Source organism: Phocoena sinus, chromosome 6, assembly GCF_008692025.1.
Source record: "Phocoena sinus isolate mPhoSin1 chromosome 6, mPhoSin1.pri, whole genome shotgun sequence".
Classification (NCBI taxonomy): domain Eukaryota; kingdom Metazoa; phylum Chordata; class Mammalia; order Artiodactyla; family Phocoenidae; genus Phocoena; species Phocoena sinus.
Genome location: NC_045768.1, coordinates 100,762,945 through 100,790,617, shown reverse-complemented (window position 1 = coordinate 100,790,617; position 27,673 = coordinate 100,762,945). Strand labels below are relative to the sequence as shown.

At 54.0% G+C, this 27,673-nt stretch overlaps 2 protein-coding genes across 4 annotated transcripts in view; one reads left to right on the top strand and one right to left on the bottom strand.

The window, feature by feature from the left end:
• Positions 1–27,673, bottom strand: RHOBTB2 (Rho related BTB domain containing 2). Its single transcript, XM_032634897.1, has 13 exons — positions 27,600–27,673; positions 22,899–22,997; positions 22,478–22,546; positions 21,077–21,164; positions 12,556–12,757; positions 11,820–11,923; positions 11,107–11,292; positions 9,426–10,444; positions 9,017–9,135; positions 6,479–6,629; positions 2,786–2,874; positions 2,349–2,454; positions 1–1,136 (listed from the first exon to the last, which is right to left on the bottom strand). Exons 2-13 carry the CDS (start codon positions 22,957–22,959, stop codon positions 919–921), a joined length of 2,412 nt encoding a protein of 803 aa, XP_032490788.1. The 5' UTR covers positions 22,960–22,997; positions 27,600–27,673; the 3' UTR covers positions 1–918.
• PEBP4 (phosphatidylethanolamine binding protein 4) overlaps positions 27,296–27,673 on the top strand; it is a 257,885-nt gene continuing 257,507 nt past the window's right edge. For 2 of the 3 annotated variants that reach the window (XM_032634902.1, XM_032634899.1), the window contains exon 1: positions 27,296–27,477. The gene's annotated coding sequence lies outside the window, so the exon portion shown is untranslated. The remainder of the gene's footprint in view (positions 27,478–27,673) is intronic. The other variant, XM_032634900.1, reaches the window with a different exon arrangement.

The window sequence follows — 27,673 nt, the reverse complement described above, 5'->3', positions numbered from 1 at the left end:
TTTTTGTTGGTGGTGATTCTGTTCATTGTTGTTTGGGGTTTTTTGCTAAATTTACCCCACGAGAAGCCGTGCTAACCAGAGGCAGGGGGAGGAGCCCAAAGGAGCATGGGATTGCTGTACCCAGGCCCCCATCACTCCCTTCCTTCTCTCCCCCTGTTCCAGCTGTTTCCTTTCGTTTCCATCTCCAAATCTGAGCGGTGAAGGAGGGGGGAGAAAGAAGTTTCTCATTGCACCAAGAGGCGCTGCTTCTAGGCCTGCAGCTCTGAGCAACCTCTGCCACCCTTCTCAGGCCTGGATGCCCACAGCCCTGGAGGGATGCTGGCAGAGGGCCAGCCTTCCACTTGCGGCCTCTGGCAGCCGCACCCCAGGGGTGGAAACCTTGAGTTGGGTTCTGAAGGCTTAATTTCTACCCTGACTTCTCCAGTGAGGATTTGAGTAGGTTCCACGTGCAAATGCCCACAAAACATTTGCAACCCTCTAAGTCCACTGATGCAAACAGCCGATCAACAGAGGTAGGACCCTGCCTGCTCACGGCCTCTCACAAGGAGGAGGCTGCCTCCGCAGACCAAGACACATGGCCTCATGGCTGGGAGAGTTTCCCTTTGATTCTAGGGCTCTCCAACCCAGAGACCAGAGGCCACAGCCCTCAGCCCTTTCCCCGCTCCCCACCTCCCAGGAGCCGTCTCCTGCCCTGCTGAGGAATCGGGACCTCTCCCCGGGCGCCTGTTCCGACCCACGAGGCCTGGCTCCCTCCTCTCTCTGCTGAGCTATGCTGGCTGGTGAGAGCAGCTCCTCCCCGTAGGGTCCCGGTTATGTGAGTCCTTTGTCCCTGGAAGGTGGAGGGGGCGATGCAGAAGAGCAGAGGGGCAAGAACAAGTGGGGGCAACAGCAGCGGGGTCAGAAGAGGGTGGCAGCATCTCAGACCACAGCCGAGGAGGAAGATGGGGAGGACGAGGAGGTGGCTGAAGAGGCCGGCGAGGAAGGGCTGTTCCAGAACAGCCAGCGCCGCTTGGGCTGCCGTCTCAGGTGGAGATAGTCCTCCTTCTGACGCTCCTTCCGGGCCCGCTGGTAGTGGTCTTCCTCCTTCAGGTACCAGACAGGCGGCCACCGGTGCTTCTCAAAATACTCCTGGTTTTCTGGAGCAGAACGCAGTAGGGCTTGACGAGGAGGATGTCAGGAGAAGGGGTAAGAGGGACTCCCACCCCTGCCCTGCTGCCATGGGACCCACAGATGGCCTTCGGTCCTGCAAGGACCACATCCCTTCACAGAGCCCCCCTAAAGAGAGTCAGGTGCCCAGGGAGTGGGGCTGACGGTACGTGCCGGGGAAAGGCATTCCCACTTGTGTTATTCTTCAAAGACAGAGGGAAGATCTACGCAGGGCTTTAGTGTGTGCTGAGAATAAAGCAGGCTGAGGCAAAGGATGAGGGAGAAAGGGCAAGCAAAGCCGTCGGCAAGAAGATGCTCGGCTTGGCTGGGGCGACAGCAGAGGTGGCTGGCAGGGCTGAGGTTTCCAAGGCAAGTGGGGATGCGGGTGTTGCAGGAGGTCAGACGGGAGGGCAGGCTGGACTGAGGGGTTTGGACCTATTCTGGAAGGCCGGGGGAGCACCACGGGAGTTTGGAACCGGGGCAGTGATGCGATTGGAGCTGTGCTTTAGAAAGAAAATGCTAGAAGGGTGAAGAGGAGAGAATGGGGGTGGGAGAACTGGCAGCATAGAGCGAGAGGCTGCCAGCGGGGAGGGGGTCACAGCAGAGCGGAGGGCGCCCAGCGAAGACCTCAAGGCGGAGCGGCAGGAACTCGGGGAGGCCGGCGACACCTCTCCCTGGAGCCCATGTGCTTCCTGTGGGCCCCAGGACCTGAGACGTCAATTAAGCAGAGGCCAAGCTGCAGGGATCCCAGAGGATACCCAGACCTGTGCTGCCCAGGCTGTGACTTGTGCCCATTCCTAGGTTATGAAATTAATGTCATGGGTCATAAGTAGCATTAAAAACAACTGAGATATTTTTCTGTATGTGTCCTGGGTCACAAGGTAAAATGTACTGCTTACTGTGGAGTCTGATCCAAAAAGGTCTGAAAAATACCAACTCTAGTCTGACTGTACTTAGGAGGAACAGAAGCCCAGAGGGGCAAAGTGAGTTGCCCAAGGTCCCCGAGGGAGCCCTGCCCTCCACGCCGGCACTTTTCCCGGGCCCCCCCTCTGCCCGGCTGGATGCACCTCTGCAGGCTGCTCCCCACCCACAAGGTCAAGTTAGGCCCAAGGGTCTTTGGCAGTCTCCGGGTGCCCTGGGGTCAGGTCAGAGATTTGGACCCAAGCAGACGGAGGAGCACAGGTGCAGCCGGGGGTGCTCACCTGGGGACATGGCCTTCATGTCTCGTGGGAACTTGCGACACACGTTGTTGTAGTTGGTGCAGATGTGGTGGAGACACCAGTCAGCCAACTGATACGCGCAGTGGAACTGGGAACAGACGGGAGCGCATCTGTGCTGGGACCCCAGGGGCGGGGTCTGCACACAGACATCTACAGTTGCCTTCAGAGCCAAAGCTTTGGCACAGGTGGGCAAAGGCCCTGAAGTCATAAAGACTCGAGAGGCACCTCGAGAGGCAAGGCCACACAAGACCATAAGGGAATGACGCTGGATTTGCTCCTCGGCACTGTCACGACCACCACCTCACCTCCAACCTGTCCTCCTACCCACCACCTCCCAGCCCCTCCCCATTCGCTGCCAAATGGGCAGGCAGAGCCCAAAGCTGAGAATGTTGGAGAGATTCCTTCCCCTGCCACCCTACCTGAGCCAGTTCCAGGAACACAAGGACGTCCCCATCGATGTCTACCATCATCTGAGTTGCTTCCATCAGCCCGGTCACTGTGTATTGCTCTGTGACACACACACAGCCAGGAATGGGCTGAAGAACCACAGGAGTGGACAGGCACTTGCTTATTCCCCCTGGCAGGGGCCCATTGCAGGGCAAAGGGGTGAGTCCCAACAGGCCAGGAAATGCCACAGGAGATATAAGTCTGCTGCTACCAGTGAGGAAACTGGGATTAGTGCAAGACTTTCCAGGTGGAGTGGAGGTGGGAAGTGAAGGAGATCAGAATCACCTAAAAGGATTTTTCAAGCTACGTATGTTGCACCAAGTAGTTACATAGGTGGGGTGAAAGCCCCCACCCCCAGAGCAGCCACTGAAACTGATGGGAGAGGGTATTAAACCTCAGGTTTGCTGAGAACAATGAATCAGAACTAAGGATTAAACCAAGTTGTTCGTATTGATTTAAATTTTGTAACAAATTGTGTACTGACCTTGCATTTCATGTTAAAACGTTTCTATGGAAGAAGTAAACACTCTTAGTCCTGAATTTTAACTGTATCACTATAAACTCATAAAGTATTTTATCTTTAAAAACATATTTCCCAGCTCAGTCCATGGAAAAGACCTAGAAACAAGAGCCATCCCAATAGCAAAAGCATCTCTAATGTACAGATTGCAGCCTTGAAATCCCATTCCCAGCTACAAGAAACCAGGACTTCTTAGAGAAATGGCTGATTCCAGGTCTGGGGCAGGAAATGTACAAGAGGAACCTGGAACATCTTGTCATTCCTGATAATCAGAAAGCTCAGAGACTCTGCAGCCAACTTGAAGAGACTCCTACAGGCTAAGGGAGCAGTAGGGTATTTGAGCTTCCATAAAGCTAACTGCAGTTATTTGAAACCAACTGAGTATGTTCAAATCTGAGAGTTCATAAGCATACTTAATAATAAGAAACTAATTGTCACTCTCAAAGGATGATAGGGAAACAAATGTATCTTGAAAACTGGTAAATAAAAGAATCAAGCATTCACCTGCCTGCTTTACATGAACTATACCACTGGGTAAATGAACAGTAGGTGAGGGCAAGTTTCTCTCTTTTTAGAAGTATTCCAACAGATAAAGAAAAAAATGACTGAACTGGAATATTACCATTTCACAACACCTAATAAATTAATGGATCCAGGCAATGACATTCAATGGTTGCTAACGTCACGAAAAGAGAGAAAAGCAGACAATCTATGCTTCTTGATGAAAAAGAGAAACAATGTATGAAGTAGTCTTACCAAAAGAAAACTGAACTTGAATCCGATCTAGCCTCTAGATCCAATGGCCAGTTTACAGGAAAGATGGTGTACTATAGAAACGCAAGCAGTAAAAAAAATCTAGATTTCCTAGATCAGTGGGGTTTTTCCAACAAATTGCAAGGGAAAGTTTTTTTCATGGACAAGGTACTTATAGATTAAAAAAGAAAAAACTTAAAGGATATATAAAAAATAAAATCATGCTATAGTGTTGAAGGATATGCACATTTGGATGATAAAACTACGAGGAAGTGTAAGGAAGTGAGGCCATAAAAAAGAATAATAGGCAGAGTGGTTCCTCCTGGGGACGGGGGAAGGGCCCGTGGTTGGGAAGGACAGGTGAAGGGCTTCCGGTATGGCCGGCAAGGGTCCCTTTGCTTTGTAATACTTCATTAAGCTGACCATACGTTATGTGTATTTGTGTTATATTTAACATTAAAAAAAATTTAAGCTTGGGACTTCCCTGGTGGTGCAGTGGTTAAGACTCCACGCTTCCAATGCAGGGGGCCCGGGTTCGATCCCTGGTCAGGAAACTAGATCCCACACGCATGCTGCAGCTAAGAATTCACATGCCACTGCTAAGCCACAACTAAGGAGCCGGCAAGCCACAACTAAGGTGCCCACGTGCCATGACTAAGGAGCCCACCTGTCACAACTAAGACCCAGTGCAACCAAATAAATAAATAAATGTTAAAAAAAATTTTAAGCTTGAATTAATAACTTCATAGGAAGCATATATCACTAAACACAAAGCACCACTTATTACACCATACTTGGCATTTTCCACTGATCCTTGACAAGGTACATACACAACACATTTTTTAAATGTGTTTCTCGGCACGTATGGAGCATTTCACTGGAAAAGTCATTCAGTGTTATTTTCTATAAGCCTTTCCACGCAGCAGTGATTAACATTTTTCATCGCTACCTTGTGAAAATTACCCAAGTGTGCTTAACCAGTGGGGTCTATTTGACTTGTATCTGATCGCCTGCCATGATGAAACAAACTTAAACACCTTTAGATGTTTTTTTTCAAGTGGGTCATTTCTTTGTAGGTAGCCTTTCAAATGTTGAATCCCTCGGTCTAAGAGTTTGGACAGTTTTCTGTGCTCTGGGAAGGCCACAGCACTTTTTCATGGATGACCATGGATGACATATTGTTGCAGCTCTGACCTTTATTATTTATTTATGTATTTATTTATTTACAGACCACACTGTATGGCATGCAGGATCTTAGTTCCCCAACCAGGGATCGAACCCGTGCCCCCCTGCAGTGGAAGTGCAGAGTCCTAACCAACCACTGGTCCGCCAGGGAATTCTGCAGTTGTAAGCTTTAGAAGCCTCTCTCTCGCTCCCTGCCCTGAAGCCCTTGGTGTCCCCTGGACTCCCTCTGCAGAGGGAGTTGAGCTCCTGAATGTTAAGGCTCAGCTCTTCACATTTGGTTCTGATCAATGATTCCTCCCTTCTTCCTGGGACCAAGTCCCACCTTCCAATTCATTTCTCATCATGGGATCACTGCTTCCCTCATAGCTCAGTCCCAGCCTTGATCATCTGGCCCAGGGCCCCAGCAGCTCTCACACCGGGTCCTTCCCTGAACCTCAACTCAGTATCTGAGGCCCTGCTCTCTGCCCCCTAACCCGCCCAGGAATACTAACCTCGACATCAACACCAGTACAGGTAGCAACGCCGACACCAACGCAATGCAAATGTCGACTCCAACATCAGCAGACCCCAGACACCCCTCACCGGGATGGCGCCATCTCTCCTCCAGCCCTTGGACCCCGAGCTCCTGCACCTTGGTCTCCCTCCTGCCTCAGTCCCTGCTCCAACCCATCTCTGAGGTTGGTCCATCCTGAAAGCTGAGCTCAAGCTCTCAGGATCTACAAGGAATCAAGGAATTAGGAGCGGCAGGTCAATGTTTGCTGTCTATTTCTAGAGAAGAAAGGGAAAGTGAAGGTGGAAGAGAAGAAGGAGGAAGCGGGAAAGGAGATGAAGGAGAAGGAAAAGAAAGGAAGGAGGAAGGGAGAGATGAGGAACGTGTTCTTTTCTTTTTGACTTCTTAAGCTTGCTATGAGTGCAGCCAAGCTAATAAGAAACACCAGGCCCTGGCGGTCGCTGGAGCCCACTGTGCTGGCCAAGATGCCCTCTGGAGAGAGCCTATAAGGTGATCCCACCGAGCGCCCCCCTCACATGTTTCTTTACATCCATGTCCTCACCCAAACCCCAGTACGCACCGACGTATTTCACTTTATGTAAACGTATTCCCTGGGTGCTCGTGGCCTGTCCCCTAGGAGGAGACAGGTGAGAGAAGAAATCATGACTCCTGGGGGTCCCCGACTCCTCCTCCCGGGAGGCCCCGGAGCTTAGTTACCTGTGAGGGCGACCAAGTGTGGCAGGCAGAGGCGGTTGGCCAGGATGATGAGCTTCATGTCGTCCAGGTCGGGGCTGGAGGTGAACATGCCGGTGTACAGGTATTCCAGCACGGCCCTCATGCAGCTCTTGCTCGTGTAAGGAAACACCACCTGCGGGTGGGAAGGAATAGAGCAGGCTGCGGTGAGGTCCAGCTTTAGGGAAAGAGTAACTCAGTTCCGAGGAACTCAGAAGACTCTGGCCCACCTAACTGGGCTACTCCAAACAGGCAGCCACCCCTTCGTGGCCCCTGGACCTGCTCAGAAACCCCCTTCCCTAAAGGCTGGTCTCCCACAGCAACAGCCTGTGCTGAGCCCAGCTGCTGAGCACCTATGAGCAGGGCTCCAACAGCTTTTTTTTTTTTTTTTTTTTTTGCGGTACGCGGGCCTCTCACTGCTGTGGCCTCTCCCGTTGCGGAGCAGAGGCTCCGGATGCGCAGGCTCGGCAGCCATGGCTCACGGGCCCAGCCGCTCCGCGGCACGTGGGATCTTCCCGGACCGGGGCACGAACCTGTGTCCCCTGCATCGGCAGGCAGACTCTCAACCACTGCGCCACCAGGGAAGCCCTCCAACAGCTTTTAAAAGGACCTGGACTCTTGCTAGCATCCTTCCGGCTTGGAGGGTGTGTGAAGGAGTCCTTCTGGTTCCCTGCACCAGCCTCTCCCAGCCCTTCAGGGAGCGGTGCAAGTGGGATGCGAATTAGCAAAGCAGACATCAGCTGGTGTCTCCGGGCTGCTTGGAGCCGCTGCTCTGGGCCTCTGGGATCTCTTCAGAGCAGAACCAACACAAAAACTGCTTTCTCATCAGACGCCAGCCTGTCCAGGCTACGCTGGGGATCCGCTGGAGCTTTACAGCTGCTCCTGTGGTAGTGGTGGGCCCCGCGGCTTTGGAGGGTCCCCAGCCTCACACTTTTGCACATCCCAACCCAACTCACGCTTCAAGGAGCACAGACGACTCAAATCTGAACCCGTCCACTTCGCCTACCGGAAGGACGTCCTTCCCAGAAATTTTAGGAAATCCCTACTCTGTATCATAGGACGCTCTGCTGCACTGTTCTTCGTCTAGCTTTTCATTCAAGTGTTTGCTGAGCACTGACTAAGGGACCAGCGCTGACGAGGGTACTCAGCAGAAGTAAAAGACCTAGTCCCTACGCTCAAGAGAAACCACAAACCAGCTGGGGAAACGGGGTGTGGACCCTCAGAACTTGAAGCCACTGCACAAAGAAGGGCCTTGTTAATTGCAAGGCTGAGTGATGGACAGTCAGTGTTGCAGGACTTCAGAGAAGATGGAGAACGGGGCCATGGCCCGGGCTGCTCGGCTTGGCTGGGAGAATGGAAAGGCGAGAACAGACTCGAGACAACAGACTTAAGAGGCTATTTCTAAGGACACACTGATAGGCCCCTTCCAACTCTGTGTTTCCAGTCTAGGTGCCCAAGAAAGCAGCGGTATCAGTGAGAACAGGGGGTTGGAGTGGCCCTGATTAAGGGAAGGGTGATGGCATGAAGTGTTTCTTTCTAGTTTCTGTATTCTGACGCTTTGCAGTTTGGGGCCTTGCTGACCCTAGAGGGACTTCCCAGAGATAATGAAGGCCTCACCTGAGATCATGCCTTTCACATGCAAACCGAACAATCCAGAGCCCACACCCCCAGTTGTCGCCTTCATCTGCTCTCACACTCCAGGCCACTCTCCCCCTGCCCTAAGTACCCCAGGGCCAGGTACCAGATGACTCAGGACAGCCCCTATGCCCCAGAGCCTGATGAAATTATTCAAACTAGCCAACCCTAAGCCTGTTTACCGGGCTTCACCTCTTCCTTCCCAGGGAAGAGACAATAAAGGCTCCTGCCCACAGTCCCCCTTACTCCCTCTGCCACATGACCCAACCTGGTGCTTCCCTGCATGTCCCCAGATGCTGTGTGTGCCCCTCCCGTTGAGATCTGTGAGTATAACAATCTATCTTTTTAATGGCAGTTTTTTCCTGATCTGTTGGCTTCACCATACCTCAATTATAATAAAACCTACATTTAAAAGCAGTGATGGATTCAGTTTGGGACAGACTGAATATTTTTCTAGTTACTTCACGTGCGTCCGGGAGAAAGCAAGGTACAATGTATACAGCCAAGGAATCAGAAGTCTTGAGTTCAAGTCCTACCCTCTCCTTTCTACTTACAGAGCTTTGCATGAGTTCGCTTAACTTCTCAGGTCCTCACTTTCCTTACACGTAAAGTGGAAGGCTACGCTATAAGAGTCTCGTGTGAGACGATATAAGACAACGAATCGAAAGTGTCTTCTCAACTGTAGACTTAAGATGTTACCGTATTTCCCTAGCCTGGTATACTGGAAAGTCCTTGGCTGTGGGAACCATCTCATAAACTTCTCTCGGGCCCATCACTCAGTGACGTGCACACAGTCAAGGCTGAGGAAAGTACCATTAAGTGACAGATGCCTCAGATGGGAAGGGAGTAAGTCCCTCTCTTTCCCAACCATTCCCATCCTAGCCTTACCTCCCTGGTGGAACTCTCCACAAACGGCCCCCCAAACATGGCAGCCATCCAGTCACAGCTGGAGATCAACAGGGGCTTGTGGGCGCTGATGGTGCCATCATCCAGGATGAAGGTCACATCTGTCCGGGTGGAGAAGAGGCATCACGTGAGCACGTGGGGAAAGAACGTGGGACAACCAACCCCAAGGGTCAACAGTGCGCCCAGACAACCTGCTTCCTTCCGAGCCACAGGCTGTGAAGCACGACGTGACCACACTCTCAGGCTGGGGACGCTGGGCTTCAGGGGCAGAGCCACTGTATCTCCAGGACATCAGCAGCTGAGATGACTTAGAAAGCTACTTGGACCTCAGAAGGCTCCTGGAGGGAACTCCCCCGCCTTCTGGACATCAGCTCCTAAGCACGTCCCATACCTGAGAAGGTGCCTTTTGCCAAGCACTCCTTAACCCGGTTGGTCCGGCGGACGTGGAAGGCCTTGGTGATCTCCTGGTTCATGAAGGCCTCATTGTTGAGGATGTTGGCCACCATCATGCGCAGATCGAAGACCTCAAGCAGCTCAGCAATGTGGGCGATGTGCATAAGGTCCCGCTCATTCTCGTCCAGCTCCCCTGTGTACAGGTACTTGAGAACAGCCCGGAAGGGCCCCGGCTGGATGGAGCTGTCCATTTTCACCACCACCATCAGCCGGGATTTATAAGTCAGTGGATCCTCTGCCATCTCCTCCTGGATGCTCACAAAAGCTCGGCTCCAGGAAGATAGCACTCGACCCCTCCCAGGCAGGTACCCTGTCCCATTGCCCCGTAAGATCCCATCGCTAGTTGAAGCCCGGAGCCCAGCGGGCCCGGAGCCCCCACTCTCCTCCACGCTCTCGCACACGTCAAAGCTGGCTGCCCGAAGCAGGAAGTCCCGGCCGTGGTGGTGGTGGTGATGGTGGTGGTGTTGATCAGGGTGACCCCGGTGGTCCTCCGGGCAGGGGCCCCCTGACCCTGAGGGGCCCCCCAGATCCCCCTCACTCAGGTCCATGAGGAACAGGTCGTAGAACTTGGAGGAGGAAGTGGAGAGGTAGATCTTGTGGGCAAAGATGCGCACACGCTCCTGCAGCACCAGGATGACGTCCGCGCACAGCGGGTCCTCCAGGAGGTGGGCGGGGCACTCCTCGCTGCTGGAGGGGGGGTCGGGCACCACAATGATGGGGGGAGGCGGCTTGGGGGGCAGGAAGGGCGCCTGCAGCAGAGGCCGCTGCACATTGCGGAGGTGGGACTTCCAGAACTGCAGGTGCCGGCGGGAGATGAGCGCTGCACGGATGGCGTTGTCAAAGACGTCCTTGATGCCGAACTGGGCCACCACGCTGGTCTCGTAGTAGGGGATGCCCAGCTCCTTGGCCACCTCCCGACCCTTCTCCGGGGGAAGGATCTCATTGGGCTTGATGGGCCTGGCAGGTTCAAGAAGGGAAGCCAAATTCATGTTGGTGGTAGAGAGTGGAGGGCGGGGAGAGGTAGCTCTCCAGAGCCTGTCTGTTCTTCACCAGGCTGGAGGGTCTCTGCTCAGGATCTGTGTCCTAAGACCCATTCCTGCCCTGCTCATTTCCACTCCCCTTCTCCTCTGTCTCGCTAAATCCTACTAGACCTTCAAGGCTCACTTCCGATCGCCTCTTCTTCCAGGAAGCCCTCCATATCTATGCCAGGCCCTGGTGATCTCCCCAGCTCAAAACAGTGGTAGCGATAACCACCTGTCTGGCAATTAATATGCAACATTCCACGTTGGTTTTTAACATGTTCACCTATCAAGTTCACCTCCCAGCAAGATTATAAGCTCCTTTCACGCAAAAACTCCCTCTCCTTCTCTCTTCATGATGCGTGGCCCAGTATGGCCCACTCAGTGTAACAGATGGATAGCTGGATGGATAGATGGATGGATGGATGGATGGATGAATGAAAGAATGAGAACTCTTGTTGTCTCCCTACATGAGCTCGCTTCAGATGGAGGGAGAGATGTGAGGCTTAGTGGATTCCCTCAGGACTGAGCAGGAAGCCTGGAGACACGCCCCGCACCCCATCTGCCGCCTTCCCCTCCCTAGGCACCAGCACCCCCTACCTAGCCAAGGGTCTCCTGGCCCTATTGACAGCCTCCAGGTCGGCGTAGCGCAGGTCCAGCTGGCAGCCCACCAAGATGACAGGTGCTCGGGGGCAGAAGTGTTTGATTTCTGGGTACCACATGGTCTTGACATGGTGGAGGGAGTTGGGGTTGGCAATGGAGAAGCACAGAACCACCACATCGGATCTGGCGGTGGGAGAGTGAGGTTACAGGCAAAGAAAGCTAGTGGTAGGTTACCTGCCCCTGGAACGAGGGAGAACACACATACCCACCTGCACCCCCCTACACTACAGTCCCACGTCTGTCATATGGATCTGCTCACACGATCTTACCCAAAACATATAATAACAGAACCTCTAGTTTATGCACCCCTAACTTAGCATTTTAGAGCTTCCAAAGACTCTCGTTTTGACCTCATAGCTCTCTTGTGAGTTAGGAATGACCACTTTTTACCATCTCATCTGCGAAAACTCATCTCAGAACAGCGCTCCTAATTGCTCAGAGTCCCAGAGCCACTGCTTAACAGGGTAGGACTCAAACCAGGCGTCCTGGTGGCAAGCCACCCAGGCTGCCGCCCCCTCACGGGTCTGCCCGCGCTGCTTTCTCCACTCCTTCCTGCCAGGCTCAGTGTCACAGAGGCGCTTCGTACCTCGGGGAAAGCAGGGAAAAGCCATCCACTTGGCTCCCCGCAGGCAGCCGGGGGCCTTCCCTACCTCCCATAAGCAAAGCGACGGTCTTTGTGGTGATCTCCAAAGGTGTCCCAGAGGCGGAGGGACACGCTGACATCGTCCACCACGTCTCGGGAACGTTCCAGCACCTGTGGGGGCAGGGAGGGGGGCAGGAATCTAGGGCAACGGTTCTTGGAGGCCCTGCATGCCTGCTCACTCCTGAGGGTCCTGCAACGTGGGGGCTGGAGGGACAGCCAGTGCCTCCCAACGTGTGCCTTAAAACACCTTCAACCAGGTGCCATCTCTGCAGACTCACTAACAAGAGCTGGCCAGGAGGTGAGAGACTCTCAGAGGGCAGACCGTTAATGGCAGTGGACGGGATCTCGCAGGGAGCCTGCCCTTGTTCCCAACTGTACCTGCCAACTGGACACTTCCAAGCCTCTGATCTTTTGGTATCATTAGCCGGCAGCTTCTTCCCTACCGCCAGCTCTCATCTCTCCAAAGCACCACCCTTTCCCCCTTCAGGGCTCCCCATTATTGGGGGCTATGATTACCCAAGATGCTACGCCCCAGGCACCAGCTCAGCCGTGCAAAACACAAAGGGCCAAGGACCCCTCCCCTGGAGGGGGGCACTCCTCTCAGGCCTCCCTCCCAGGGCTCCTTGCTCTTCAGCTGCCTCCACCCGACCCCTAAGGGGCTTCCATGAGCTAGGCACAGGCCCCGTTTGGAGTGATCCCTGGGGAAGAAGCCCAGATGCGCGGCACCGGACGCCCAGCCTTACCTCCTGACACACCCGGTACTGGTCGATGGCCCAAACTGTGGGCACGTGGGTGGCTAGCAGCTGGTACTGGGTGAGGGTGGCATTGCAGGCCCGGGCACAGATGAGCCTGGTCTTGCCCACAGCGTTGTCCCCCACTACCACGCACTTGATGGTCTCTACGTTTGGCCTTTCATAATCCATGTCAGAATCCATTAATTGGGACCTGAGGGAGAGGAGAGAAGCGGTGAAGACAGCTATGCATGCCAGCCCCTGGAGGGCCGGGGCCAGCTGCTCTCCTTAGCCAGGGCTGCCCCCTCTCCAAGCATCTGAGCGGAGAGGAGGAGGAAGGAGCGGGCGGCTTTCTGGCCAAGAGCTCTGCAGGGGCCGAGGAGACGGGAGCCCCTTCAGGCTGAGAGGCGCAGCTCCACCAGGTGAACCTCTGGTCTCCCTCCTGTTGCCGCCATCCTCCGGTGGGGCTTCGGGATGGGGGGGATGCCTGAGAGAGATGCCAAGGCGGACTCTGCCCAGGGCCAGTCCCCACCCTCCCGGGAAGAGAAGTGTCTGCCTAGGAAGCTCAGTCATCATCCGCTCTCCTTCTCCAGCCGGCAGGGCTGTGGCAGCAGAACAACAAACCGCTGAGAGAAGCGGAGTCACGGCCGGGTCCCCACCCCTTCCCAGCATGCCCGAGGGCAGGGCCGCTTTAAAATTTAATGGACTTGTCAAAGCTGGGCAGCAGCTCTCCTGGCCTCCACCTTTGTCCCTCTCCCTCTCTGGTTGTGGATTTCCAAGCCCCAGCCTGCCCATGGCTATCCTTCAACCCCGGCCCCCTTTATGGAGATGCCGGAGTTCTTCAGCCCAGGCTCTTTGGGCTGACGGGGGGCTTCTGCATGCACCTGAGCAGTCCACAGGCCTCCCCTCTCCTCCTCTGGGTCTGTCCCGCTGCCTACGTGGCTCACTCAGCAGCAGGCCCCGTTTTGAGATGGCAGTGGGGGTAACTACGGGCCTGGGATGATACACCCCACGGCTAAGAGACCAATGGGCCTTCCCATCCCCTACCCAGGCCTACCCTCCAAGCATCCTGCATCCAGTTTCAGGGGAAGTGAGATACGCTCCTTTCCACACTTCTCCTTCCCGGGGAGGAGGATTCTCAGGCTGGAAGCCCCCAGACACTGGCAACCCTGGAAGGATGCTCGCTAACTTGACTGCATGGGTAATGGGGAAGCAGAGGGTCAGAAACTCGGGCCTGAATTTCTGGGCAAATATTTGCCTTAGTTTCCTTCTGTGTTGGGTAGAGAGCAAGTGTCTTGCCCACCCACAGAGAGGGATTGCTCAGATTAACAAACAGAAGTCCCTTCTGTAGTCGAAATGTCACGTCAGTGTTTAAAAAGCTGTCACTAGGAGGGGGCCCTCGGCTTGAAGGGGCTCTTGCTGGCAGCCTCCCAGTTGGCATCCACCTCCTGGAAGAGTGGAAGAGAGAGGGTAGGGGTAGATGCGGGCGTTATTCAGAAGCGTGGTTTTGCCAGGGTCATTGGGCTGCCCCTGCTCGCATTCCCTGTGCACCTGAAGTCAGCTGGGGGTTGGAGCAATTTGGAGGAATCCTTCCTAGGCCAAGGAAGGCTGAGCTCAGAGGAGTCCTGGAGGCTGCCCAGGCACCCTCACTGCTGAGCCATCCAGCCCAGGAGTCAGGCCACCATGCTGGGCTGTAACTGGATGCCAGCAGGCAGGAATGCAGACCTGAAATATCCAAGTAACGATGGCAACTGGGATTTGCTCGAGTAGATGCATCTCAGCCACCTAAGCAAAAAGTACAGCAAGGACTTTTCAATGAGACAAGCGCCTCCCCCTTGGAATTTTACAGGATCTAAACAACAAGGGGTCTCCGTGCAGGTTCCCCCCCACCCCCCGCCAGTCTCCAGCGCAACTGTCTGCCTCATTCCTTCTCCTTCCTCTGCCCCTGCTCGCCCTCCCCAGCAAGCAACCACCATTCTACCGAACACCTTGCCTCCCCGCTGCTCTCTCTCCTGAACTGAGGACCGGGAACCCCATGTTGACAGCTCCTGGTCTCAAGTCAGGTAGCGGGGAGGATGTGTTGGCGCTAGGAGGAATCTTCCGGGTTGTGGTTTCTGTTTTATCGACGGAAGAACAAAACAGATAGAATCCCAAATACAAATACATGCAGCTGTAGGAGAAAAAGAAAAACCTACTAGCCCACAGAACTTCTTTCTCAAATTCAGATTCCAGCAGCATGGAGGTGTGTAGGCAGAAGGGGGGATGAGGAGGTACTGAGCAGGTACATCGGTTCTTACATCCAGGAGCAGCTGGATGGCGAGGAGGACGTCAGAACACCAGCAGAGCAGTTCAGTGCTGGTCTGAGATCATCGAGTCTATGACTCAAACACTCAGGCACACCTTATGCACCTCTATGGTTAAGTAGGGGACAGCTAAGCAACAAGCAGGAGAGCGACACTGTGCTGTGAGTTTAGCCAGCAGACCTGCTGGGTGCAGCTCCAGCTGAGCAGCCCCTCCCCATTCGTTCCCCAGCTGCCCCTGACGCCTTCCCCTGCATGTCCTTTGACCTCCTCCTGATTTTTATCATTCTCACCCACTCCACCCCTGTGCCGGCTGCCTGACTGGCAAACTTCATTGTCAGATCTGGGAAAGGGCAAATCACTTCACTTGTCTGGGCCGCAATCTGCCCTTCCGGAAAATGGGTATGAGGGCTCCCGGAGAAAGTCTCCTGAATCTTGGTAAATCCATGCCAGGAGAGCCTGGGCCGAAAGGAGGTATTTGCCTTCTTATGTAATGTGGTATTATATAATGCTGGATTACATATCTATATGTGTAATTATATCTCTCTTTAAGATACACACTGGCCCAATTAAGCCAGCAGAACTCTTAGTCTAATCAGGCCTGTCTTTAAAAGGACCTGTACTGGAGATATGGTGCCATTGCCAACAGTAATGTAATTTTTGCTCAAGAATATTGCTACTTTACTGTATCACTGCTTATGTACAACGGCACAACCCACTCAGTAAGCTTCTCAACTTCCCCTTTCCTTCTAGCACTCTCTCCTTCAATGACTCTAGACTTTTCTGCACAATTGCCTCATCCCCATTCCTTCTGAGCCTCCTGGCCAACCTCCGTACGCTACGGCTTCCTCGCCACCCTGCCCTGGCTATCACGACCCCAGGCCACTCCTCTCCCTCAATGATTCCAGCGTCACGTAGGTGCTCCCTTCCCACCCCAACCCACAATCCCTGTTCCCTTCTCCAAAAACGGCCTCCTGCCCACTGCTCTCCCAGCTCTTTGAACTCAGGACAGGCCAAAATGAAAGGTGTGCTCAGATTAGCTGCAACACTCACGGGCTCCCCGTCCCACACCCACACACCTACACACACTCTTTGCAGAGCCCAGAAAAGCCCCTCTTTCCCTCCCACAGCTGATAGGAGGCTTGTTCATCTGTAGCTGCCCTAGTCTGGTTGTCAAGGAAACAACAGAATCTCCCTGGGAGCCTGCTTTGTCTCCTAGCAACCAATATCCCACATCCTGCATCTTACACAAAATACAAAATTTCTTGAAAATGAAGGTAAAAATCAAGGAGGATGTATACGATCAGGAAGAGAAAAGCAGAGAGGGTGGCCTTCCAATTAAAAGAGGCCGCTGACATTGTAACATGGGGGAAGGCAAAGAGATGAATTCCTCCACAGGCCCGATGGGCAGCGGGGCCCAAAGGGATCCTGAATGGTCATATTAACAAAAAATACAAGCCTAAACACAGAATAAGCCTCTTCAAACATCAACAAACAGCCCTAAGGATTTCTCCCAGTAGTTTGCCAGAACTCAGACGCACAGACTGCAATGGAGTGTGTTGAAAGAAACATCTCCAGAACAGCGAGCAAAATACATTCCATTGGTTTTTAACGGAAACATTTCCACCACCCTGGACCTTTTTTCCTGCACGCTGCTCTACACACACATACAAAATAAAAATTTTTTTACATTTTAAATGGGGAAGGGGGAAGGCCACGACACGCCACGGCAATCAAGTCATCTTCCCTTCCCTAGATAAACCAAGAAAATGTTAGTCCCCCGCCCGCTAAGACCCCAGCAGCCGAAGCTATAGCCCAGGCAAGAGCGGAAGCCCAAGGGAAGTCAGGAGGGGCGCAGACAGGGCCCGGGAGGACGCAGAGCGGGGAAGCGGCGCGTTTCCAGAGGCTGCTTGCAACCCAGCCATAACAGAAATTAATCATTTACTTACACCGCTACATGTGACGGGGTAATTTCTAGTGTAAGGAACACATCTCTTCCTGCTAAGCACGCTCATTTTAGTGAAATGGCTGGGGTCACTCCGCGCGTGCAAGTTAGGACGATGCCGGCGCCGTCGCGCTGCTGCCGCTCAGGTTCCGTACCCGGTTCGCGTTAGATCAAAAACTCTGACAGAGAAGCCCGAGCCGGACGGCGGGCAGGGAGCGGCCACGCGCACGGCACTGCAGCCATTGCCTCTTCCGGATCAGCATCTCCCCGCGCCCCCGGCGCCCCGTGTCATGGAGGCGCGCCGGAGCCGGGCAGCTGGCCGGCCGCTCCGACCTCCGCGACTGGGCCGCGCCGCCGCCAACGGTCCTCTGGCTGCGGAGGCTGGAGGCGGCGAGCAGGAGTGGGCTAGAGTGGCGAGGCCGCCACTGCTACGCGCCCGGGCCCGCTCCGAAGGCGCGGCCACGAAGACGCCTAGCGCCGCAGTCCCAGAGATCGCTCGCGACCTCCTTTTTTCATTCACAAAAAAGGGAAAGGGAAAAAAAAAAAGAAAGCAAGAAGGCAGGAAAAAAAGGTGCGGCAAAATCGTACCCAGGACGCCAGCCGTGACAGGTGCCGCCCATCTCGGCGCTCCGTTGGTGGAAAGGGGGCGGTGGGCGGGGAATGGGCGGAGAAATAAGGGGATTGGGCGTCTCGGAGGCCCCGCCCCTGCCCCGCCTCGCGACGCCGCTTGTTCCTTCTACTCTCCCCCCCACCTCCCCCGACTCTGGGAGGGGAGCGGCGTAGGGGGTCTCGGCTCGCCACCCGTGCTGGGGCAGCGTCCCTCTACCTGGCGAGGATCAAAACCGCACTGGACTCCCACGGGGTTCCCCCCTTTCCTCCGGGAGGCTGAGAAAGAACTCCTAGAGCATCCTAGTCCGCCCTGAAAGGGGTGCGAGTTAGGGAAGGGGAACTCGACATTTTTGCCTTGACCCTTACTTAGCCCCAGGCATCCACGGCTTCCCATCGGAAGAGGAAGACAGCGTTTCCTCTGCCGGCAGGGGCGTTCTTCTGGCATTTGAGGACCTTCCTCCCTCCATCATCACCCCTGCAGCTACAGCCTATGTCTCCAATTTCCATGCCCCTTAATGAGTTTCTGGGTGGGGCCCTGTACCATCTGCACCTGTTTCCCATCTAAGCCTTTTTACCGCCCCCCCCCCCCCCCCCCCCGCGTCCCTCTTCTCCAGCAGGCTCCGCTTCCATCCCACATTCATCCTGTTGCCACCTGGCGTTCACCAGTATCTTCTGCCCTCTGAAAGAAATGCCACGAAGACACTAGCCCTGGAGACATTACCTAAGGCACCTTTGGGCTCTCTGTCTCAAAATTCTGTAAAATAGATTACAAGGGATGACATCTGTAACGTGAGTGGTCCTCAAAGGAAGTTTCCATGTTCAAGACTAGTTTGATTATGAGGATCTTGACTGCTAGTAATTACAGTAGTCAGCTCAGTCTGGTTTTATCCATCTTGTCGATTACCTCTGGACAATTTTTAAAGCCCAGATTGACGTGCCTCCCCCTTAACCCCCTCCATCACACCTCCAACTTGCGCTCTGAGAATGCAAATCCACTTTAATACTAGTTTCTGCAACATATAATTGCCAAAAAATAAAGCCAAATAAAAAATGAATTTTGTATTGTCTGAAGCATGCTTCCCATCTATGAATGCATGTAATTGGAAGTTGCCCACCAAGGTGTTCATGCTTTCCGGCCTGGTCCACATTCAGTAAGTGCGTGATTGGTGAGGGATGCTTCCCCCACCTCCTTCTGAATCTACCTAGAGCTGGAAAAGAGATTAAGCATGATCGAGGGTGCTACTAGTTAGGATCCCCTCTTCATAAAACAGAGTAATGGTTTGAACACAAGCTTAGGAAAGAAACTCAACTGTGTACAGGTGTGCTCCTCCCACAGGTTTGGTGTTGAAGAGCCTCACCCCATCCTCTGTGCCAAGAGCACAGCATGAGATCTCTGCATGGGCACCACTGGGGGACCAGGGTGTCTGACATCCTGATCCCTCCACCCACTCCAGCGCGCCAGCCTGTTGGCTTCATGTTTCACACATGCCAGCAACAGGCAGAGCCCCAGTGCAGCACAGAGCAGGAAAAGAGAACTGACCTCTCCCCAAAGTCATGGGGCAACTATGCAGCTATGCGCCCTTTCTCTTTTTGGAGAAAGAGGCACCAGATCCCAGCTTTTTCTCCTCATCAGGGCAACTGAAGATTCTCAACTCGAGAGGCAGATCACTACCAAGACCCAGCCCTCAGCCTCTGCCCCAACTGTGGCCAATGCCAGGCCTTCTTCCCACCCAACCCTGGCCCTCAATTCACGCCTCCCAGCTACTCAAGACAGCCTCAAGATCTTGGCTCCCAGGCCAAGGATCTGGCTACCATGTTTGCTTCATCTTTGCCAGCCCTCCAATGGAAAACAGGGCCATTCCCTGAGGCTGGGTCCCTCGCCAGCAACCAAGGAGTTGTCAGTGGCCCGCTCTGAGCCCTCTGTCCCAGGCCCCAGCTCCCAGCCCTCAGCAGCCTCTCATAGCGCAGGCGGCCTGCCCCCCTCCCCCTCACCTTGCACCCGACCCACCCCAGCCCTGGGGCGTCCATTTTCCTCCCTTCAGATTACAGTCATTCCTTGGTATCTGCTAGGGATTGGTTTCAGGAACCCTCCGGGAATAACAAAATCCTCAAATGCTCAAGTCCCTTATATAAAATGGCAAAATACAATGAACATAGTTGGTGTTTCCTATTCTCAGGTTTCCATGCGGATGCAGAAACCTGTGAATACGAAGCACCAACTGTATACATATTTATTGGAAAAAAATCTGCCTGTAAGTGGACCCGCGCGGTGGAAACCCTTGTTGTTCAAGGGTCAACTGTATGTCTCAAGTCAGGCCTGGGTGGGAAGTTTTTCTAGAAAGGCTCCTGGCCTTTCCTCTCTGCCTCCTGCTTTCTTCTGTTACACGCACACCACACACACACACACACACACACACACACACACACACACCAGCCCTCTCTTCCCAGTTTCTGCAGCTTGGAACCATTCTGTGTTTCTTTGGAGCACTTCAGGATGGACTGTTGACTCCCCCATATCACTGGCTGGCTGGGTGTCCGCACTGCCTTTCTGCTGGTAGCCCAGGCAAGGACCTTCCTCGCCAGGCTTACTTGCCCTGAGGGGACAGTACCTGGCTGCAGCCTGAGGGGTTCTTTCCCTTCTAGTTTCCTGCCTCCCCAAAAATCTCTTCCCTTACCACAGTCCTCTTGTGACTCCTCCTGCCCAATGACATAAACCCCTTGAACTTGTCCCCCAAAGTCACCCCCTCCATCTATCCCCATAACCACCCTCCTCCAGGACATCAAGCGCTACCGTTTTCCTGAAGCCCGTGGGCAGGAAGGAGGCTGGTCTGGGGAGAGAACTCTCCATCGGGTTCTCAGGAATGCACCCATGCAGCAGGCTCTCAGCCAGTGCCACCAAGCCCTCCTCTCCCGGTGGCTCTGAAGGTCCCTCCCTGGTACCAGCCCAAGCTATGCAGACCCCTCCCACTGTGCCTTCCTCCAACCTGCATGCTCCATTTGCTTCCCAAGCAGCTTCAGCCCTTCAACTATTTGTGGGCTGCTAGCCTGTCTTCTCTTCGCCCCTCTCCTGGAACACTCGAGCCTCTGTGAAGCCCACCCCACAGGCCTTCTGACGTGGGCTGACCCTATCTCCAGCAGTGCATAGAGTCAGAGGCTTCTCAAGATGCAGAGCCCCTGCAGGGTGAAGGAGCCGAATCTGGAAGCCTGGAGTCTCTCAGCCTCCTTGCCCAGGGCTCGTGGGGAATTTCAGGTCTCTGCGAGGAGACAGGGATCTTCTGGGCCTTTGCTCAAGTGACTCCCTCAGCCTGAACACCCTTCCTCTTTCCACCCCCTTCACTTGGATAATGCTTACTCATCCTTCAAATCTCAGCCTAGATGTCACTTCCTCCAGGAAGTCTTCCATGAGTATCCCCTGCAAAGTCTAGGTTCCCTGCCCTTCCTCTACACTCCCCTAAGAATATCAGTCACCCTGCTGTATCATTGGGTCTCTCTGTCCCTCACAGTACTGAGGACGCTTTAAGGAAGGGATTATGCTTATTCAAAAGAGTACCATTCGTGCTGGTCTAGCGCCTGGCAACAGACACTCAAGAGGGCCTCAATAAATCCTGGACGCGTGGATGAATGTTTGGGGTACAGAACTTGATGGGGAAGGAGTTGACATCACACAGTGGCTACTCACATGCTGTCCAGAGAGGGCTTCCACAGGTTGTACTGGCCTTTTCTTCGGGCTGCCATTGCTCTGTGCTCCCTCCAGGCTCCCGGTTGGGCTGGATGGAAGGGAAGGGGGCGGGGCAGGGGAAGAGAGTGGGAGAAGGAATGAGCACACTGTGAGTAATGCAAAGAGGCACCACCAGGTCGATCGGCCCAAACAGAGGGTCCTACTCAAGGTAAGAGCATGGCTTCTGCTGTCCAGGCCCGATGGGCTGAGACACTCAGCCCCGGGGCCAAGAGAGAGGCCATCAAAGGGAGACAAGGGGCTCCTTGAGGGGCAAGAACTGGGGTCATGGGCCAGCCCATGCTGCAGGTGTCTGCACATTCTGAACTGGTTTGGTAATTTGGAAAGATCGGTCCACCGTCCATCAGGAGGCCTGGATTCCGTCCTCACGCAACTGTGTGACGTTGGACAATTCCCAGACCTCTCTGGGCCTCAGCTTTCTTATGTACAAGGGTTGGGTCAGGTGACCTTTGAGGTTCATTCCAGCACTGACATCTGATACGAGTTCCTAACATGGAAGGCCTATGTCTAATTGGCTCCCCTTTTCACTGGAGCAGCTCCCGACCCAAATTGGGACTCTAAAATGTCAGCTGATGGCTGCCAAGGCTGAGCACAGAAGGAAGCATTTTGGGCTGGAGGGTGGAGGGATTAGACACGTGGTAAGAGGCAGAGAGAGAACCTCATTCGGCCATCGTCCCCACTTTCAGCTTCCTTAAGTGGTCAGTCACAATTTGGGGACCAATTCAGCCACAGAAAATTTTAGAACTTCTGGAGAAATAGGGAATGATGAAGAAAGGGCTTGGAGAGGCCAGCCATAGACCTCTGGAAACAGATGGCACTGCGTCATTTCAGGGTAATGGAAGGGTATCTCTGTGACAACCCCCTAGGGGCAGGGTGGTGACAAGACAGAAGGAAGCCAAGGAAAGAGGAGTCCCCCCCAAGCCCAGTGAGGGCAGAGATGCGGACCACAGCAGCCCCAAGAGCCCAGAGTGAAGGAAACCAAAATAGAGGAGGAGCCGATCTCAGTTCTAGTAGCCGCTCCATCAGGAACTGGCTCTGTGACTTTGGTCAAGGAACTTCATCTCTCTGGTCTCCCACTGAGGATAACAGTACTCCTTGCCAGAAGTCAGAGGGTGGCTAGATGATTTTCTCATCTTCCCGGGCTGAGATCAGAGATTGTGTGGTCCCTTAAACTCTTCCTCCACTTCCGCCTTCTCTCCATCACAGACCTACGCTGGAACGGAGGACCAGTGCCATGTGTTCCTGGGCACCCCAGCGCTGCCTATGGAAAGCAGACAGCACAAAGGGCATTGGGGCGAGGATCGGGGGCGGGGGGGGGGCTGGAATTCTGACAGTCTGACCTACCAGGGTTGGAAAATTTCAGGCCCACCTTGGCCCAGCGCCTGGGGGGTAGCGGGGATCGGGGGGGCGGTCCTGAGAAAATGAACAAACCAGGTGAGTCAGTGAATTCTGCTTGAGATCCTCCAAGCCCAGCTCATCCTTGCAGCCTTCCTACAGCCACATTGTGGGGCTGCTGGCAGGGCTGCTTCCAGCAGGAACTGAAGAATCCATTCCCATTCAGGTCTGGCCAGGCTACTGCCAGCCCTTGCTAGCAGAGTTCTGAGCATGTAGACCCCTCTGCCCACCCACCCAAGCCCCTCTACCCTGGCTCTGCACAGCTGGCTGAGGCCTCCATGAAACAGATATTACAGCTTTGAAACAGCGCTTCGTTCAGTAGAGAAATTGGAGCACTTGTTGGCTTATGTCTTTAAAGAGCTGCAAGTACCATCACCACGAATGCCATGGGGGAAAGACGTGATCCACTCCGAGTCTCCCGGGATGTTCATTTCTCAGGACAGTGCACCGGAAGCCACTGCGAGGCCAGCTGGAAGCAGAAAGAAGCTAGATGGTGTTTCTTCTGCCCCGCTTTCTAGGCAGGAAAATGACAAGAGGGGGAAAAAATGTGTCCCCTAGCCAGTGCATCTGGGCCCAGGATCCTGAACTTCAGGCAGGCTGCAGAACTTCTGAGAGAGGGCAGGCCCATTCCCGGAGCCCGCAGAGCTGCAAGTGAGAAGCTCTGAGGAGGCCGATCACCCCAAAATAGACTTATTTTTTTTCACAACATTTTCATGAGGCATTGGCATCACTTGCAGCATGAAAAAAAAATAGCCTGAACTGTTAACAAATAAAATTATAAAAAGCCCCAACTGTTCCCCACAGGTTTCCATGTGGCTGCAGTGTTCGAGAGGGGGCAGGGAGGGGTCTAGGAGAGAGGGGCAGGGGAGGTGTGTGTCCAGGAGCCCCCAACCTCCTCTCTTCTGACCCGATTTTCTCCCTCGATAGCTGGTTGTGCTAGAGCTCACAGAGATAATAATTAGTGTCAGGGATGGGAAAGTTTTCTGTTGTCCCTCAGAAGTGGTCCACTGTGAGCATGTATTACTGTTTCCTGCTTCCAGATAAAGGAATGGAGCATCTTAAAAACGTAATCGCATGGCAATGAGGCTGGGTTAAATTTGGCTGCCCTACTCAGAGGACAGGGTTTGTTTAGTAAACACTTACAGGGCTCAGTGTTCCTGTCAAGGTCAGCTTAGCCTGAACAGACACCCCCTTGGGCATTGCTGCGTGTCAGTAGTCAGACCTGAGTTTGGGGTTGGAGCTGCTCTTGACCAGGTTAAAGGATTGTGCGGGGCTATCCAGGAAAGGACCTGGTCCTCCTCTGCACCCTGAGTTCCCTGAAGACCCACCCTGTACCCTTTGCCCTGGCCCTGGCGTCTTCCTTGTGCTTGGATTCCAACAACACAAGAAAGAGAACGGTGTGAAAGGCACTGGAGGTCAAAGCTGGATTCCCATGCCCTTGGGGTTCTCAGTAAAATCGGGTGTTGACCTGGAAGATCAACTCTGACCCTGCCTTTTTGTAACCAGAGACAGAGAATTCCCCAGCTCCCTGGAGCTCTGTCCCCACAAAGTCTGGGATCTGTCAAGGACCCACTCCATCCACATTTACAGACCACTTCTTTTCTGCTTCTCTCCCCTTCTCTCTCCTTCCCCCTCTTCTTTGTCTCCCCATCTGCTCCCCTCCCTCCCCACACCTCTTGGCAGAGATTTCTATAAGAATACACACACATGGCTCTGGCTTGGTCAAAGAGGAGGAGGGCAACTGGCCAGTGGACCACCAGGTATTACTGGACATTATTAAAATGCCATACGGGCATTATTCAACCCTGCACGGTCCTCTAGGGTGGGCGGCCAGGGAATGCTGACCAGAAGTTTCCTGAGGTGGTGACAGAGGTGAGGGACCAACCAGGCAATTGCATTGTCTCTGGGCTTCTCTGGACCCAAAAGCCCTCTCTTAGGCTCCAACCAGTCAGGGTTAGCAGCCAGCTACCCCGGGAAGTTGCAGCCCCTCCCAATATCATGGTTGAGAAGGGGCTCAATGGCTAAGAAGGGGGAAGGTGGGTGTGGAGAGTCCAATGTGACTTGTCCCAGCCAGAGCATTGCTCTGCAGGGCAGGGTCATTCCCGCGTACTGGACCCCCAGGGCAAGACATGGAGCGAGCTGGGGAGAAGGGTGGCAGACCAGGGCACAGTGGGGCTGACAGGAGGGCACAGAGGGTAAAGGACCGTGGTGCTCAGAGTTGGAGGCTTCCCAGAGAACAGGTCAGCCCATTACAGCCTGTGACACAGGCCCCTGGGCAGAGTGGCAGGGATGGTGGTTGCTGCTGTGTGGCCACTTGGAACCACAGTCCAGGCACTTCAGAGGCCACTGAACACGTGCCTCAGCTTTGGTAGTCTGGGGCTTACCACTTTCTCTGGCACGTTCAGCCCTGGTCACCCTACCTTTCTGCCAACCCATCCCTCTTCTTCCTCTGAGGGGAGGCCCACAGAAAGCTCTTGGGGAGCTGGAGCTCTGGGTAGAATCCTAGCCCCGAAAGAAGACCCTGCACCGCCATCTCCACGCTCTGACAGGGAACCCCTGGGGAGGCAGGGTGGCTTCAGCGGACCTCACTTACATCCTCCCCATCCGCCATTTGATACACACAGCACCGAGGGCTGGGGAGCCCTGGTGCTGGGGGGCATCAGTCAGAGCCCAGACCGCACTCTGCCTCTGCAGGGCCCGGGTGGTGGCCGTTTGGCAGGCAGAGGCCACGTGGGTCACCAACGGCCCTGCCAGGCTGAAGGCACAGGACCTGCCGTGCAACCCAAGTCCCATCACGTATCCTGGGTGTCTGGAAAAAAATGAGACCTGTTTGCTCATTCGTTCATGTAGCCTTTCTTTCATGCATGTTATAAGTGCCTATTAGGGCCAGACCCTGCTGGAGGTTGTGAGAATTATAAAATGATAGTGATGCCGTCCAGGGATTTAAGTTTAATTATAATGCTAATAATAATTTTTATTAATTAATTTATTTTTCAAATTTTATTTATTTATTTACTGGCTGCACCACGTGGCATGTGGGATCTTAGTTCCCCGATCAGGGATTGAACCTGTGTCCCCTGCAGTGGAAGCTCAGAGTCTTAACCACTGGACCACCAGGGAAATCCCAATAATAATTTATTGAGAGTTTATTACATGCCCACTATTGGGCTACAGGTACTACTTTATTTAAACTTCAAAACCATCCTGTAAGGAGGTACTATTAGTATCTCCACTGGGGAGATAAGGAAATTGAAGCTTCAGGAAGGGATGTGACTTGTTAGGGCAGTGCAGAGCGAGGATTCCAGTCTGGCAGCTGGCTCGGAGCCTCTGAGAGGAGACCGTACAGCCCCTGAGCCCCTTCCAACCTCATGCCCTGATTTTAGAGCATTAACATGTTCTTAATTCATTTAAAAATAACCCTCTTCCTCTTACAGATGAGAAAACTGAGGCCCAGAGCAGAAAACGGCCTGGGAAAGTCACCCAGGGAGTTTGTGGCCCCGCCAGGCTATTAGCCCCTGTACCATGCTTTAATCTCTGGGCTTCAGTTTCCTCCTGCGGGAGATCAGACAAGGTTGTTAGGTGATGTTCCCCCAGTTTTGAAATTCTGACTGTGTGATGTTATGATATTTTTAGGGAAACAGAAAGCACAGAAGCAGGAATGGACCAGCTGAAACTTGCCTCAAAGTCCCCCTCCAGCCCACACTTACCCCAGCTTGCCCCACAGGGAGTCAAGAATGTGGAAATGTTTTCGTGCCTCAAGGCATGGGTTTTTAACTCAGCTGATGGGATGTGTGTGTGCGTGTGTGTATATAATGTATATATATTAAATATAATCTCCGGCAGTGGAACTGACAGGTCTTAACAGCTAGAAATGAGGAAATATGCCCTAGTGTCCTAGAGATCTGATGACAAAGAGAAGACCTAAAATTACTGGACCTTAGAGCTTGGGGCAAAGGTTAACTGTAAACATGATAAGCTGGATCCTTAAATGGTGACCTCACATGGCCCCTCTCAGCCAAGCTGTGCTCACCTCCACTTTTGCCAAGGCCCATGGCCGCCCACCTGTGAGCTCCACACACCCTGGAGTCCCAAGAAGCCTTGGTCTCAGCCTGGTTCCCAAAACAAAAGGACTCCCTCACTCTGCTGCTCAAAGCTTTGCAAGGAAGTAACAACAGGCTGGCCTGGCATCTTGGCTGCCCTGGAAGGAATTCCTAGAGCAAGCCTGAGATTTCTTGGCCAGGTGTGACTAGAAAAAAAAGAACGAAATTGGGTGAGCCGGGAGTATGAGAGGGTGAAAAGTTGGGTTAGGGATGCGCTCAGTTTCTTTTTGGAGAAATGGATCCCACTACCTGAAAAATCAGGGAGCTCCCAGAGTGGGGAGGGGGTCATTAAGGGGCCACAAGGGCCTGGGGGGTAGGACTGAAGGAAAGGCCAGGCTCAGGGTAACTGGCAGAGTGGAGGCATCCCTGGTATGGGCAGCGGCTCTTCAGACTGCAGAAGGGCAGAAGATAGAGTAAGCCTGAGGGCCAGGGTGGCCCCAGAATCACAGGCTGTTACTGGGCTCCATCCTGGCCAGTGGCCGCTTTGATAGGTCAGGATGAAACAGGTTATTGCGGGAGCTTTCTTCCCCCACCTCCCCTTCCCTCCTGGCTAGGTTCACAGGGAGAAAGTGGGATCCAGGCCAGGTGCTTGCGCAGGGCACCTGTGGACACTCCTCCCGCCCCGCCCCCGCCCCCCCCCCCCCCCCCACCGCCCCGCTTCCTGCCCTGAGTCTGGCTGCCTCTGGTTGCTGGGCCACCGTCAGGGGGCTGCTGCACCTTGATGGGGAAGACACCTGATTCCTAACCGACCTGGCCCTCTTGCTGCCTTCACGCCTCCCTCCTTCCGAGAGATCACATTCTGAGAACCCCGCGTTGTACTGCGTGCTAGGAGTAACCAGGTGAGGACAGGTGAGCACAGGTGGGGACATGTGGGGCAGCCAGGGCTCGCTGCAGCTCCTGTCTTTTCCCCAGGCACAGAGAAAGGGCCCAGGGTGGTCTCGGGACAGGTGGGACATGAGTGATGGACTTACCTGCCGTCTCTCCTCTGGGGCCCGGCTGGCCTGTCACCATTCCCTGTCCGGAGGCAGTGTCCTGGGCCAGGTCA

What these genes read in the sequence shown, in the direction of transcription:
- RHOBTB2 (XM_032634897.1), bottom strand. Translation starts at nt 22,959, where the DNA reads ATGAACATCCCGGGAGACTCGGAGTGGATCACGTCTTTCCCCCATGGC. An exon ending in GGCAAAAGGCACCTTCTCAG is followed by an intron (nt 9,136 to 9,425) that starts GTATGGGACGTG and finishes CCACCCGGACAG; the next exon opens with ATGTGACCTTCATCCTGGAT. An exon ending in TGGAGAGTTCCACCAGGGAG is followed by an intron (nt 6,630 to 9,016) that starts GTAAGGCTAGGA and finishes TCCCACCCGCAG; the next exon opens with GTGGTGTTTCCTTACACGAG.